We start from the raw sequence: 15,481 nt of genomic DNA, 5'->3' as shown, positions 1-15,481 counted from the left end.
ACAGGGCTAACATCGCCTGCTCTGCAGCTGTTGCAGAGGTCCTTGTGGCGGCTATCAGGCTTTGTCGACCGTACCTCCTGCAGAAATGGATGGATGGCTCGTCTTGGATCCGATTTGATGGGCATTTTTGTGCCTAAAGTGACCTGCTAGAACCGCTCGAATGTGCGTCTCGTCTTTTGCGAGCATTTTCAGAAGCCCCGTTTCCTTAGCATTCTCCCCAGATGACTCTAGAGTTTCCTCCAACCTTAATGCTCCTGGGTCTCCGAACCCATGGATGCTAGAGGATGCCTGCGTCGCATCGCATGCACTACAAACTCTATACCCGCAATCTAGCTTGTCCCATTGTTCCATACTGAAGTACTTGATGATGGGAACTGGGCAATAGCTCATAGTAGTTGAGTCATACGTTCCGATTTCTGTTCTTACAAATCGGCGCCTCCAGATCCCGCCACCCCGCAGATCTACAGATCTCAATATCAATTGCCTTCCATTATCCTTATCCAGTCCACACGGATGGGAGAGGTTTGATGGCATTGACCCCTCCTCCCTGTCTTTATCGGGACGGCAGGCTCAGCACAGCTCTTTCTTCGGCGCAATTCTTGTGAATTATGTCATTGGGTAACGACAGATTCGGTGAAGCAAGCCTGATAGGCCTGCAACCAGCTTCTATCAACAGATCTTCGTCCCGGCAACCACTGAGAGGAAGACTGCTGGCCAACGTGCTAGCCCGCGAGTTTTTCGTGCTGTTCGGCACAGAGATCCCGCACTGCCCTTCCAGTTTGAATCTTGTCCCTGTATGGTGACGTCTTGTGTGCTGTGTTTTGTTCTCAATTTGGACGCTGGAGGCTGTCATCGCGGCGCAGCCCGAAGGGCTCTGCCTCATGCCGCTTCAGAAGACGCTGTAAACTAACTCTAACAATAGAGCTTGACTGTTTACTTCAATTTATGGCTCTGTTCTTGATCTGACCTAACCCCGAAGGGCACGCCGAGCTGATGCAGTGAGCGTCATCACGGCGTCCCAGAGCGTCCATTGCAGCAAGGCCAGCGGCTGAACTAGTCCAATAACTGGCTGGACCGATCTTTCTGTGTCTCGTACGGCGTTTCCCATCGCGGCAGGTACGTACCATCCAGTCCAAACACCCACGAACATCCCGTGGTCCAAGGTCATATCCCGAGACGAGCACCACCACGCTGAGTGAGAAACAAGAAGGCTTCACCGTATCTTCCTGCAGACAACATATGGCACTTTCCTTGCCTATTACTACCCAGACACGCGAGGTACCCCTGTCCCTTGCTGTCCTGTTTCCCGCTACCGTACCCATGCAACCGTTTCCCGCACTGCAAGTCGGACTCTTCTTTTTCTAATACTGTTCTTCCTATCCCCGGCGCCGCATCTGGTCTGGCTACTAAAGACCCGTGGCAAACGAGCCATGTCTCGTTAATATTTCCGATATTGAAAAGGACTGCTCCATCCAGCTGCTTTTCACTCCCTGTCGGATCAAGCATCCGTCACTTTGAACTTGACTTCCTTTTCCGGGCCGTCATACATACACTCAGACATCTCCACTTGTTCTTCTTTGCCAAACTCTCTCTCCTGTTCCCATTCTTGCTTCAAATCCCTCGAAATTCTTTTCACACTCCTCTTTTAGCATTTTCCACTTGCCGCTGGTCTCGTGCTTGACGTTCCGCTCAAGATCGTTTATAACGGCTGCTTTCCCCCGAATCGATCATACACATCAAGTCAGGCTAGCAACGCTGGCAGGAGTTGTCCATTTAGCACCAATTACTCTGTTAACATTTTACCGTCACTGTTGACAAGGACCCTGTTAGGGTGCTTGTCAGGACGGTTACCTTGTTGCCCACCACGGCGTCCAAAATGGTGTACTGTGCCTATTGCGGGAAGGGCTTCACCCGCAAAGAGCACTTGGAACGACACATCCCAAGCCGTGAGAATACCAATCTGTTGTCTGATAAGTCATGGATAGCTTCTTTTCTAACATTGTTCGGGGACAGATACAAATGTGAAGCCACATCGCTGCAGTTCTTGCCAACTCTCCTTTGCTCGACGGCAAGTGTTCCTGGTGCCTGTTAAGATACTCTGGCCAGCGATTATGCTATCCAATGCTGACTATCCCTGCTCACCAGTGACCTGTTACAACGACACCACGCAACTTATCATGAGGCCAGAGACCCATTGGAGCCACTCCCAGGGGGGGTTCCAACAATTGCTGGCCGGACTCCCATTGCTTGCCAGAACTGTGCAAACGCAAAGACTGGTTGTGACAAGAGAGTCCCCTGCTCAAGATGTGCAGAGAAGAATTTAACTTGTGCTGCCCGTTTTGCGAGACGATCTTCAAAGGCTGCTGTCCGACTAGCTCAGGCCAATGCTGCTCTACAGACCGCCATGATGCAGACAGCGCAGCAAGTCACGCCGTCTCAAATACACCCTTCGTTCTTGGAAGTCGATCAAAACGCGATCAAGACAGACAGCACTAAGTCTCCTCAGGCCATGGATGGTGCAGCCCCCAGAGACAGCGTAACCGAAGGATCACCCAAAAAAGCACTACTCCACCAGTCACAGAGTCCAGATGCGTTTTCGCCGTCCCCGCATGCCCGCGTCCACGAAGGCAATCTGGATGAGTTTATGCAGATGGGGAACGACTTTGGGATGCAGGAAACGGTCACTTATCAGGACCTCATGATGTGGCCAGACTTCTCAATGGAACTCGACATGTATCCAGGGACCATTCCGTTGATGAGAACCGATGTTTCAATGCCAGCCTTTCCAGAATTCAGCGACACATCGTCATCAGAATCCATGGGAACTGCTTCGTCACGGAGCTCTATTCATACCCGTGGTACCAGCATCATGTCCACAGGCGACTTCGACACCAGCATAAAGCCATCAGAGTTTGCGATGGCTGCTCTTTCTGATGAGTCAATTCCCGAGTTCGAGGTTGTCCTGGCAGCTGAAGCCTCGTGGAACTTCGCCCGATGCAACCCTCCCTCGTCAGCAGGATCATGTCCGCGGACAGCAATCGTTCATCTTGAGTGTTTAGAACAGAAATCAAAGCATGAGGGCACTTGGAGCTCACTTGAGAAGTACCTAGAGCAGGTTGAATGGGATCCTTCCGACGTAGCCTCTGTTGTCCCTCTAACACCACGTACCCGCGACAAGATGCTCGCAATTACGCAGAGCTTCCTCCACAAGGCGCTCGACATACACAGAGGAAGCCTCAGCAATGGTGGCTATCCCAAGGCTTCCTCGCCAGGTGATTTCAGTTTTCTTGTTTTGCCACCAAATAACATCCTCGAATACTTCTTGCGGAGCTACGTCAGGAGCCTCTCTGTGTACTATCCTCTTGTCACAACCTGTGTTGATCCCAACGAGATGCTTCAAAACAACCAAGCCTCAACATTGCTTTTCCTACTCATGATCGCGCAAGGAGCTGCAGCAATGCCTATAGCAGAGGCTCGTTATCTCTCTGCCGGTTTGACCGAAACATGCCGGATATCATTATTCGACATTGTTGAGAAAGATATTGAGCTGGCATCGGATCCGACAACTCTTCGATGCGCCTTATTATTTATCGTTCTAGGGGCTTGGAGTGGGGATAAATGGCTAATGGATATTGCAATGGGACAGCGGGGCATGTATATGTCGGTAAGTAGCCATTACGTGGCTGGCTGACCTTGTTTTGATTATAACTGACTAGTTCTTCCAGATGCTGAAACACGCCGGGTTCCTTGATCCACAGCCATCAATGCCAATCTTTGATGGGTCCTCCAATACGGAGCTTCAATGGAGAGCTTGGATCAACCGAGAGACAAGGAACAGGTGAGATATCGTCCATTTTGGGGGGTTGTGTATGCAGACCAAGTTAACAAAAAGACAGATTGGTGTATAATTATGTTATGCTTGATCAGGAGCTCAGTCTTTTCCATGATACAGCACCGTTCTTTGCCATCACAGAACTTCAGTGCCCATTACCTGCCCCCGAAGTCCTTTGGATGGCGGCCGATTCGGAACAATGGGTCAATGCCATGCAGTCTGTCTACGGCTGCTCTCCCAACATCAGCCCAGAGTTACTGGGCACTCCATCGATTACACCTTCTCTATATGATCTTTTTCAAGACTTCCTTCAAGATAACCTTTCTAGGAGATCACCGACTCTTTCTGCACAAAGACTCAGGCTGATCCTCCACCCGCTGCAAGCACTACTTTGTCACCTCCGCCAGATGTTGTCGTGCTTTTCCGAGAGTCACAACGGCCGGCGAACCAGTACTCGAACCGTCACAAAGGCTTCGACTCTGCTTCGTCTGGAGGAGGTCCAGTCATTGTTACAAAAATGGTATGATCTCACGATGGACTACAGCAAAGATCACCCAGGGTGTCCCGTTACGCGCTGTAATCTTGTGCTCTACCACCTCATCGCCCTCAACGCAGTGACGAATTTCCCAGAGATCGAACGTCTGGCTCGCCGCGAGGGACTTGACGGGGCAGGTTCCTCCTGGGAGCTTGCCCTACGCTACAAGCGGTGCATATTTCAACGCGAGGATGCCGTCTTTCACTGTGGACAGGTGTTCAGGCTTTTAAGGCAGATGCCAAACAACCGCCGTCCAGCATGGTGGGCTGCAGCCATATATCGACCCACTTTGATCCTCTGGGCAGATAGTGTGTGCAGACTCGACCCAAACTTCCAAGCCGGGGACAATGGGAAGCGCGATGCCGATACTTCAGGCCCCAGAAGAGCAACAACCCCGGTGGTCATCGATCAGGTCTCTCCTGAAGATCCTGCTTTGGTTCCATACATTTGGAATGGCGATGCCATACCAATGTTGTCTTATCTGGATGGGACCACGATGAAATTGGACAATCCTGCAGATATCTTGGCGTATGCAATTCGCAATATTGAGTCTGGGTTTAGTTCTCGGATTGGGGATGGGATTAAAAGGAAACTGGTACAATTGGGAAAGAATTGGGCTCGAGTGGATCAAGCCATGGCGATGCCGACCGTCACAGGCTCTCCAGTACTTACAAGCAGCTAAGGAATCAAAGGGAAACCCTCGGTCGACGACGGTGATTGAGTGTGTCTGTTAAAGTTTTACATGGGCTTACAGGCTTCTGGCATGGCACAGAAAGACCTCTCAATTAGGGAAGAACCGGTGTTGTGTACGGAGGTAGTTCTCACCATCGTTCTGGTCAAAGTACTAGCCAGGGTTGTTGCTGCGGTTTGCATCTAGGACTTGTTCATGTATCTCATGTTTCCTGGGGATCAGGATTACAAGCAGTTTTTATTTTCTTTAGCTCTTTTCTCACTTACATAGCTATCTACCTAGGAGAGCTTGTACCTTCTCCGGCCGTTGAGATTTGCTCCATGAACAATAGAGCTACGGGCCTTACGTTTCCGATGGGGTTCATCTTCGATTGCACTTCCCAGGCAGTTGTGAACTGTATAACGTTTCGGGTATCTAAAAATCTCCCTTTTTGATCCACTTGAGCAATGCATTCATCTTCACTATTCTCTTTCTACCAAGCTTGGTCAATGGTCCAGCAACCTTCTCTAGTCTGCTGCGATGCAACTTTACGTTTGTGTATCTCATTCTTAAGAGATATCCCTGGCCTGTAAACTGCCGGCCACTCATCAAGTCAGACTGTGTTGTTACATTACATTTGAAACCCTGTAGATTATAAGATGATCCAAAAGCGACTGACGAATGAAGAAGAGTGGTTAAAGGTAAACAGCAGGGCTTGGCGAGAAGACAGATATGACGTATAAAATTAGGTAGATAATGTTTTAAGAAGCAAAGATTCAAAACCAGGAAGCATAAGTGTGCATTCGGATTTGCGAAGGGAAAAAAGATTATACGGAAACGTTTTGGGCTCATTCTTACGTTTTCCTAGTATTATCTCCTAGACAATTAGAGAAGATATGGTGAAAAAGGCATTTGTCAACACAAGAGAAAAAGAGCAACTCGGAGCGGAACGTAGTTTGATGACATCACGTTTGGTAAGCCAACTCAAGTTGCCTTGAACGCTTTTGTTGGACATGAACATGCCTGCATCTGCGGCTGGTGTTGTGCCACATATCTGAAAACTTTACAAGCTCGCTAGACAGGGAAACTCGAAGGAGGGTATATTACTGCATCCGGCAAGTTTGTGATAAGCTATGTTGTTGCTCAGTGTCGGAGTCATGTATCCATACATAGCACAGCTCGGGTTCCTGATCGCTACGCCCCCTACCAATTCATGGAGGAAGCTGGAGGGGTGAAGCTTCTCTGGAAAGTATTCACACCTTTCCGGACCAATGCATGTCTATCGTTAGTAAAGGAAATAAAAACACCCCGCTGAAGAGAGCCCACCGTTGTCTTGAGATCCTAGTTGGTTCCTGAACTGGAACAAGTCCATGACACACATGGAAGAAGCGGAAGCACACGCTTCGTGATGTTTATTAAGCACCATCCCAAACCCGGTCAGGAAGCTCCCTTGTGGAGATAGGAGTTGAGAGTGTAGGATCCAATAACTAGCCGCATTCGGCTCATATTAGCCAGCAGGCATAAGATATTTTGACATGGTCATTCCGTATCCTACCCCCGATGGCAATCAGTCGAAAAACGAGTTCAACCTTTCCGTCCCGTGAACGAGTCACCCTTCAGAAACCATATCCAAGATCCTTAGCGAAACCAGAGACTCAGAGGAAACAAATTGGCCAACCTATAAAGATGGTAGGTAGTAGGGAAGAATGCTGATAGCAGGGTGTGGGCAGGAAAAACGGTCTATGGTGATTCTTGTGGATTAAGCATATAATACCATTGCGATATCTAGGTAGGTTTTACATAGAATTACACAAAAAGTCTCGGCGAGGATTGGTCCCTTTGCTATGTGATAGCGTATTGCAGGATGCCATTTCACTCTTTTAAGATACCTTTCAATAAGCTTTCGCCATGAGACGGTGAAAGAAAGGTCCTTGAAATAATAACTTGAATGCTCAACTTAGCGCAGGCTCCATATGAGGTTACAGCAGAGAACTTGTCTCTCTTGTTGTGTCTCTCAAGCTGACAAATAAAAATTCACAGTTGTATTGATGGTGATTGTTAAGCTGTGGAGGACCTAGTGATGAAGACAAGTCATGGACCTTAGGGAACGAAATCAGTATACCGCGCGGTTAGGTACAGATGTGGTTGTATGTTACAAAACAGAGCTGCATTTCGCTCTCAGTTGTGCAACATCGGCAGGTAGCAGGAAAGCGATGACTACCTACTCTTCACAACAACAGCACTCTTAACTCCCTGCCTATTCGTATTCTGATGCACCAGAGAGTTTGATGACTCCGTAACTGATACTCCGGAGCCCGGAGCCCAGTGCCCAGCCATGGAAAGGGGGTCAATGATGCTGGCGATGTCAAAGCTGCACCTAACAGGAATGCCCCCGATGTGAGGGTACGTCAGAGTTTGCAAATTCGGAAGATGAACTGGGAATGTGGGCAAAAATGGGCATGGGCATGGGGAAACGACAGAGCAGGGGCACGACAGGGACGAGCCGACCAGCAGCCCGGGAACCGGTTGTCGTTGTGCATGCTCTCGAGATGCACACATGGCGAGCGGTACACAACAGGCTAAAATGAGGCCTCACGGACCTTTCCAAAAACCAAAATGTGGGTACCGCTATGGTTGGCATACCGGCAATATCGGCAAATGGGTTGGTGCCGGTAGGAGGAACTGGCGCTGCATTTGGGGGTTCCGTTTAGGTGCGTTTCATTATCATGATAGCAGTGTGGTAAGTGCGGTCGCTTCTTGGGCTTTGGGGGTCACCCAAGCGCTGAGTTGAAGAGAGAATCCCCCCTTATTGGCTTCTGTAAGCATCGGAAAGGATATACTACTGGAAAGTACTTTGGATGTGAGAGAACACCAATACCTTTGAGGGGCTGTTTCCTCAAACCATATCCTATTCCTGCCATGGAAGTTGAAGATCGTGATGGACAGGGCCTTCATCATGCTGTCAGCCCTAAGCTCCATCTCAGCTCCACTCTCCAGTCTCTACCCCACTTCTCCACAGGGGGTAGAACCAACCGCTGCTCCACAAGCCGCCCGCTCCCGTCAAGCCAAGAAATGCCAAGGTTAAGAGCCCCAGAGCCAAGCTTTTTGACGATCCCTTTGATCGGCTCTTCTCCTGACCACCGCTTTCGATGGAAGCTCGGCGACAATCATGGCAACATACCACAGCCAGCCACAAGGTAGCCGCAACAACAATGACAGTTGAAATCCCCTCACACATTTGCCGACTGATTTGTCGGACACCGCCCATCAATGATTACAAGAGGATTCCCAGGCCAAGTCCTCAAGTCATGGTGGCACCAAGGAACAGCAAAGGGCCGAATCTGTCTGGAACCTTAACCACCCACTAATGATGTCATCCGGCTCGATATCTGTTTCCGCGGCTAGTTCCATCAAAGGTTAATAAGCTTTCTTCCTGGTCCTGCATGTCACCCACGTGCTGGCGCTTTACACTACGTCCATTGCATTCCATACCTCAACGAGTTCGCCATTATCCACCACGGACATCCGTTGGGGATCTCGTGACCGAGCCGGTGAGAACATTCTCATCAAATCTCTCATAAACCGAGTTGTCACTTCGATAATCAGCTCAATCATGTCTAGACTCTTGTAATAGGCTGGCTCTGTGACGAGATAGCTAGCCGTCATGAACACTGTTATCCGTTTCGGGAAACTGCATCCCCATCATCTCGGGGTTGCCAGAGTCATGTCTGACACCCCAAGGTGGCCTCTCAGCGATCCCTACCTCGCTTAAACAACCGCGAATGCATTCAATCGCAGTTTTCGGTCCACTGGTCTGCATATCGGAGATAACATCGCCAGTCCCTTCGATTCCAGTGATGGTATCAACGTCTGGACATAAGAGTATCAGCTTGCTGTACAGGACAGTATCGAAGACAACAGCGTTACGGCTTGCATTTGGTTCTGCCACTGCAGGACTGCCACAGAAGCGTGGTAGTTTTTGGGACCGGAATCATCATGAAAGTTGTGGGGGGCTTGAGTATGTGTTATGCCCCTCTCTCGCGGAGGAAACGAAGCCGTGGACATGGATTTCGAGTAGCATTTTTAGGTTCCATGCTGCAGATCCAATCCCAAGGTTTGTCTTTGGCAGGTAACCACTCAGCATATGACATAGCTGCAGATAACATAACTGTACCTATCCTTTGAATGTTATTATTGTTATGACACAAGAGAACCTCTAAGCGATCTGTATCTATTCAACATCATATCTCCCATTACCCCACACAGTAAACAATCTCTGTCATACTTTAGTGGAGTTTTGACATAGCGATGAAGATCTGAGCCCCGCGTACTGAGCATTGCTTGGCAAACACAGGCTGAAACCGCTCGCGATTAGACAATATCCCTTCCGAGACTTTTGGATCACAACGGCCTTGATGGAACAGGAAAGGAGCTCTGCCAAATCACTCCAGGATCCTAAACGCTCTGATGCCGAGGGCCAGTGACTTTGACGACGTGGTGGAACTATCCACTACTAGATTGTATGTCGAAGCCATGGCTCCCCATTTACTTTGTGCACACAGGCACGCGGGGTCTTGACTCCATGACAGTATACTTCTCCTTTCAGTCCAATAGATGAAGGCACGCTTACAGACATAAGAGACGCCCTCCTCTCCTCAACACATATTGGGCTGTTTATGGGGCTGTTTATGCGTGAAATTGTAGCTTCTTGCTCGCGCAACCTAACTCACGTAGAACTCTTGAATTGCATTGTGACCAGGAGCCCATTTAGAGATAGATGGCTAGATGGGTTACTTCAGTTCGTTTTTAGCTTTACGTCTGTATCCACGATCAGTTGAATGCCCACTTACTGAAGTCAGGGAATACGTTTCTTTCCAAGTTACCTTTGCCATGACTGCTGAACCATTATCGATTAGTGTGCTTACAGAGTTCTGCTGTTTCCGTCACTCACCATAGAACAAGATGCTGTATGACGTCTACATCTTAACAATGTCTAATGGTCGCATCTATCTTATCAGATAGTCACGAGAATGCTCCTCAGAGAGTGGACTGATCTCGTTTCTTACTTGGGCATCGAACTCGCCACGATTCGACTCCAGAAGAGTACTTCGACATCGTGACAGGGTTAGAAAGCCGTCGCCATTCGAAAGGCAGGATTGAGCCGAATACTAAGCTAACCTCGTCGACTCCGAGACAAAGGACGTTTCGGAAGTCAATGATTTCGCATAAGCACTGGCAGATAGCTTCACGGATATCATTAGAAAACCTATCGGTTTTTAGAATAGCATTGGAGTTGATTTGCGCTTTGGAAAGAATGCGATGGCTATCAAAGTAATAAACGGATGTTCTCATCGTTTGAATTGTTGATACATAACAACTTTAAGGTTGCCGACTGTCGAATTCTCGGTAGTATAGTGGTCAGTATGCAGGCTTGTCAAGTTGTCTCGCCTGAGACCCGGGTTCAATTCCCGGCCGGGAAGCTTTTGTCAGTTGGTCTTTAGAAAGAATTGTACTGGTTTTTTTTACTCACTCATTGTCATGTTGAGAGAAAACAATATTTTCTCTTTATTATCTTTCTCAAGCTTCCTCCGGGTTCCTCCTTGCTGGGAAATACCGTTTATTTGTCCCGGTTTTGCTATTCCCTGGTGATGGTATTTTTTGATATCTTGGCGAGGGCTTGGGACGACGCTCCTCCATCTCCATAACCCGCAACAAATTCTGGTTCGCCGATGTCGGTGTGGGGTGGCATGCAAGTATCGGAATATGTAAGTTACAGCCTTGTAATATCAATATTAAGAACTTACAGATCCGTAAGCAGAGCAATCTCAGTAACTGTTGTCTAGCAACGGAACAATTGTGAAGTCTGCTTGGATACCCTTAAGAAGCAATCGGTAACCATTGATAACTAATTCTAGTAATATTGAAATTAGGTATCTCAAAAGCCCTTGTCATTCCCGATCGAGCACCTTCTGAGTCCACGTCAGTAGATGGACTATGGTTCAGACTCGAGAGTGGAATCTTTTGGCCTTGATTCGGATAGCATTTGCAGATAAAAATGCTAAATCTTGTGACAGTGCGGCAAAGACAACATGTCAGCAACGGGCAGCTGAAGATCCTCTCGAGCCTGAGAGTTCTGCGCAGATCTTGTCTTGAATTGCGGGCCGCTAAACGTTGCGAAACCGGTCTGGTCTCAGCCTTCCATTCAAACAACTGTTCGAAACAAGTTTGATCAAGAAGCAGCTCTCGAACTTTACAGCATGTCTTATACGCGGCGCCGTGTTCAAGCTACCATGCAGAAAAACTATGTTGGACCATGCCGGACCACCTAATGCTGGATGCAGCTGCATTCGGAAGTAAGTTTCCTCCAGTCCCATGTACTACGCTGCTTCTAACAACGAACGTAATGTGACTCGGTGTCAAAAGGACATGGCTGATAAGTGTCCTCCATCTTAAAATTTGACCTCTTGGAACCTCTTGACTTCCATGATAAAATCTCGCATGAAGCCACAACCACGTGCCAGAAGCAGAGCACATATCTTTCGGTATTTAAGAATGGTGCCAGAGTAGGTAAAGAAGCCTTGTAAGCCACGCCGTTCGTACAGCTGTCCTTGCCAAAAGGGGCTGAAGGCTACGTACTACTGATATACTCGCTTCTTTTCTAGGGGCGAGCAAGATGCTCACGGAGTCTGACATGTACGATAGCGAGCCGGTAGGGCCGAGCTAGGAAGGGATCTGCAACCCCGTCTGGATGACAGCCGGGATTTCTCGTTTACGCCCCGATTGGTGATACATTGTCAGATAGCAAGCTAGGAGTGGACAAAACTACCCTGGCATTAGACAGAAAATTCTCCGATAGCTTTAGGTCAGATATGTGTCTGAGTACTTGAGATCGGCGAGAATAAATAGGCAGGTAAGTAGCATCTAGTCTCTAAAAACAGTGCCAGAGACACTGAAGTAGAGTTACATCTGTTAATGGTATATACTTTGTTGGTTTATCCACGATGAAGCACCCTCATCTTCTGGGATCAAGCGATAACGTTGAAGACCCAAAATGGATCGGCGGCTTCTGATAATGCACTTGTTAGCCAATAAGATCCCTGCGAAGTGAGCTGACTCTGACAGGTTTTGTTAGGGCTATCAACCAGCGACCGACCGGAAGATAGTGGTGGCCAATTGCAGCCGTCCCCGGTTCGGTTCCGAGAGGCCAGTTGTGGGCAGTATATATCCAACCATGCTCACACCCTGATATTGGGTAAGAGGGTGTACACACACTAGACTAACATGAGGCTGAAGTAAAGAAACGGGATCGTTTCGACCACTCGTCACAACATGGCTGGCTTTAACTACAGCAAAAAGCATTTTGTTGGCGCAAGGTAGGCGTATGGAGCGAGAGCGAGCCGCCAGATTCCCTTGGCGTATCTGCCGGTGATATGCCATTTATCGGGAGGAAGATCCATTGAGTCGGGTTGGGGTCGGCCGGTTGGTTTTCGGTTGAGCGGGTTTCGGCCGGATTGGTTGCCAGCTACAGCCTCAGCTGTGCAGCTCCCATCAATGACTGATTGACGCGGCTCGTCTGCGTCCCACTGGCACCACATAAGGCCTCTTGCGAATCAAGCACCGACAGCTGGAACGTTCCATTTCCTGAGATTCGTTCAAAGCTTCTCACCGGTGACTGGATAAAGCGAGTTCTGTCACCTGGCGTAGCTGAAAGCACGTGGGGTTGGATTGGGAGATGTTTTTCAGATCCTGTGCTTTGCCAATGTGGCGTACCAACTTCAAGAATAGAGAGGAAAGTCTGGCCCACCACTGGACATGACAGATAAAAATGTGTGTCTTGAAACATTGATTATGGTAATCGCTTGTTTTGCTGCCGCCAGCGCCCAGTCAACGACACCTAGGAAATGCCACTAATTGCAGTAATTAGGTCAGACAAAACCCAGAAATCCCTCTCTGCACAAGTGGTAGACTTCTTTTTGTAATAGTGATGCAGAGTCGGTAACAATGCAGGCCTTGCATGATTGACCGCATGCAGCAATTGAAGCACGAGAGAACATGATAATGCCTTGGCCTTAACCCAAATCTGCTATTACCCATGTCATGAACTTCAAGTCATGCAAGCTGCTTCTGCCCGTAACATGCCGCGTAGCAATGTGTGTGAGCTTCTACTGCTGTTGTAGCAATGGTAGCATGGAAAGAGTCAGCAGCATGCATTGACAGCTGCAACGTGATAACCGTTTGGCATTATCCGGGATTTAGTAACATCCTAATGTCTTACATGTAATGACAGGCCTATACAATGAATATGCTTACATCTTGAAGCTCTGGGAGAATAATGTATCTCTAGCCAGGTGTGTGAATTTGGGCTTCGAGCGCAAAATGATCTGGTTCTTGATCTCGATCTGGATATCTGGATTGGATCTCAACAGTATCCAACCCCCAATATCTCGCATCACAGAACCAATGTGCTAGTAATAAGATAGTGCCTGAGCTTCGGTTCCCTATACTAGCCTTTGTGTATCTGCACCTAGCAAGGTGCAGGATGTTAAGGTTCAATCGTGATCACCCACCCTCCGCTGAATGGAAGCCTGGGAGGTGAAGTGGTGGTGATACTAACAGCGGGTTGCATCGAGGTGAATTTGATAGGCATACCCCCAATGGCTGCTGACTCCTGAGGCTCAGTGGAAGTGTGCTGCAAGGACTACTCAAGACACAGCTAACACAGCGTTTCCGTGTTTCGGAGCATATCTGTCAGCATATTTCGCTCGAATGACACGTATACGAGGCTGCAATGTGGTTTGGATGCTTTTATCGGATCTGTAAGCAGTTGAATTCACATCAACAAAGTCAACATCTCTGCAACAACTCACAAGACAGTTAGGATAAGTCAAAGAGATACCAAAACCAGCCAAAGAGTGCTAGCGAGGGGCCCCGGGGTGTTAAAGAGCTTATAGGAAGGGAAATGGAAAGCTGCACCTTCCAATTAATCTCCTCCATACAACTATCACATGCTCTCTATCTCTCACACATGAAGCCAATATTGAGTGATGAAAAGAAGCAACGAATTCTGCTTGGTTATTGGAGAATGTTGTTTAGATGACGCAGACACCCCCCAGCAAGCCCTGAACACAGTGCACAGTAAAGAGTGGCTTGTGCAGGGCACGTGCTCCACTGAGGCTTGTGGAATGAAATCCCAGCTTCTAATAGGCCAGCAGTCCTGGCCGCCCTCCAAATATGGAAGGAATAAAGACAAGGGTATCCCAAGTAAGAGGCTGGCGTCCTACTCCCGAGCTTTTTTGGGGGGGGGGGGGCAGAAGCTGTGATCAGGTTAAGAACCAAGCACAAAGTAGTCATGTGGGTGTGATTCCTTCCAAGAATGTGTCCTGTTGTGTTGTACAACTGTGGGTTCGAGCTCACATACAGTCCAAGATGTGTTGGTGTTGCTTTCCAGAACACGGGCAGTCCTGGGCAAGAAAGTCTCAATATGAGGGTCTCTTATCGGCCACCTACCCCCGAGTGGGTCATGGGCTATGGTTGGGGAAGCGAAGAAAATGGGTTGGGTATATCTTCTTTCTTTACAGACATCCCGCAATGTTCTTCCATGTACCTAAGTACTGCATTTGCGGTTGGCAAGTGCAAGGTCACGCTGGTATGTGAAGGAGTTAGTAACAGCCTGCTCTGTTACTCCATCGCTTTGTCACTTTTCGCAAGGCCAACAGCACAACCACTGTACTTCCGATTTTGTCTCCATCCAACCCAGAAGTCAGAAGTCGGGTGTGTGTCAAAGCGAGACAAGTGCGGAGTGCTGATCGCAGGTTGTGTTCGAGACGCATCCAGGTCGTGCTTCCATTCCTGCTAATCCCGCCATCTTCCAGTACTCGAGCCCAACCCCACCTACCTCCAGAAGTCCAGTTGAGACAGCTCAACCCATTCACGTTCACTTGGCCGTGTCCAGCCGAAACACTCAGTGTACTCAACGACTCATGAAATGGGTAGGCTTGAGGGTCAGGCCGTCAATTGTTCCGGCCCTCCCGGATTGTCAGCGCCACTATTTCCTGTAGCTCACTTGCACTGCTGATCGATCAAAACTCGGCCACCACAGTCATTGGTCCGGGTGTTGTACCGCAGATGCCGTCCAGTCAACGCTCCACCTCGAAGACATTTTTCATGCCAGTAGGGCCGTCACTCATCACGTTACTACCAAAAGTATAGCTGGATTAGTTGTTTTCTCTAATGAAAGGTGACATGTATGAAGTCAGCTAGTCTCAATGAGCAGGTATCATGCGAATAAGCGCCTGTAGCGTTGGTGAAAATAGGAAATGTTTTACCTAAATTGCCTGTTTATGGAAGTATGCAGTCTTGAGTTTTGGATATGAAGTCATCTGCACAATCGATCTCGCAGCTCGAGATCAAAAGGAGAATATGAGATATCAGAAAATGCCCAATG

General features: G+C 48.5%; 1 protein-coding gene and 1 non-coding gene across 2 annotated transcripts; both read left to right on the top strand.

Moving 5' to 3' along the window:
• Positions 1-2,407: 2,407 nt before the first annotated feature.
• CTHT_0051190 (uncharacterized protein) lies at positions 2,408-4,790 on the top strand (the record flags this gene model as incomplete). Its single annotated transcript, XM_006695398.1, has 4 exons — positions 2,408-3,664; positions 3,726-3,838; positions 3,897-4,538; positions 4,742-4,790. The coding sequence occupies 4 exons, from the start codon at positions 2,408-2,410 to the stop codon at positions 4,788-4,790; spliced, it is 2,061 nt and encodes a 686-aa protein (XP_006695461.1).
• A 5,647-nt stretch (positions 4,791-10,437) lies between these two features.
• CTHT_0051180 lies at positions 10,438-10,517 on the top strand. Its single transcript is given in 2 exon segments — positions 10,438-10,476; positions 10,481-10,517. It is a non-coding gene; the product is annotated as a tRNA-Asp (tRNA).
• The last annotated feature ends 4,964 nt before the right edge of the window (positions 10,518-15,481 follow it).

Source organism: Thermochaetoides thermophila, assembly GCF_000221225.1.
Source record: "Thermochaetoides thermophila DSM 1495 unplaced genomic scaffold scf7180000011820, whole genome shotgun sequence".
In the NCBI taxonomy this organism is placed as follows: Eukaryota; Fungi; Ascomycota; class Sordariomycetes; order Sordariales; family Chaetomiaceae; genus Thermochaetoides; species Thermochaetoides thermophila.
Note: the sequence above shows the minus strand (reverse complement) of the source record. Positions and strands in the feature narration are given on the sequence as shown.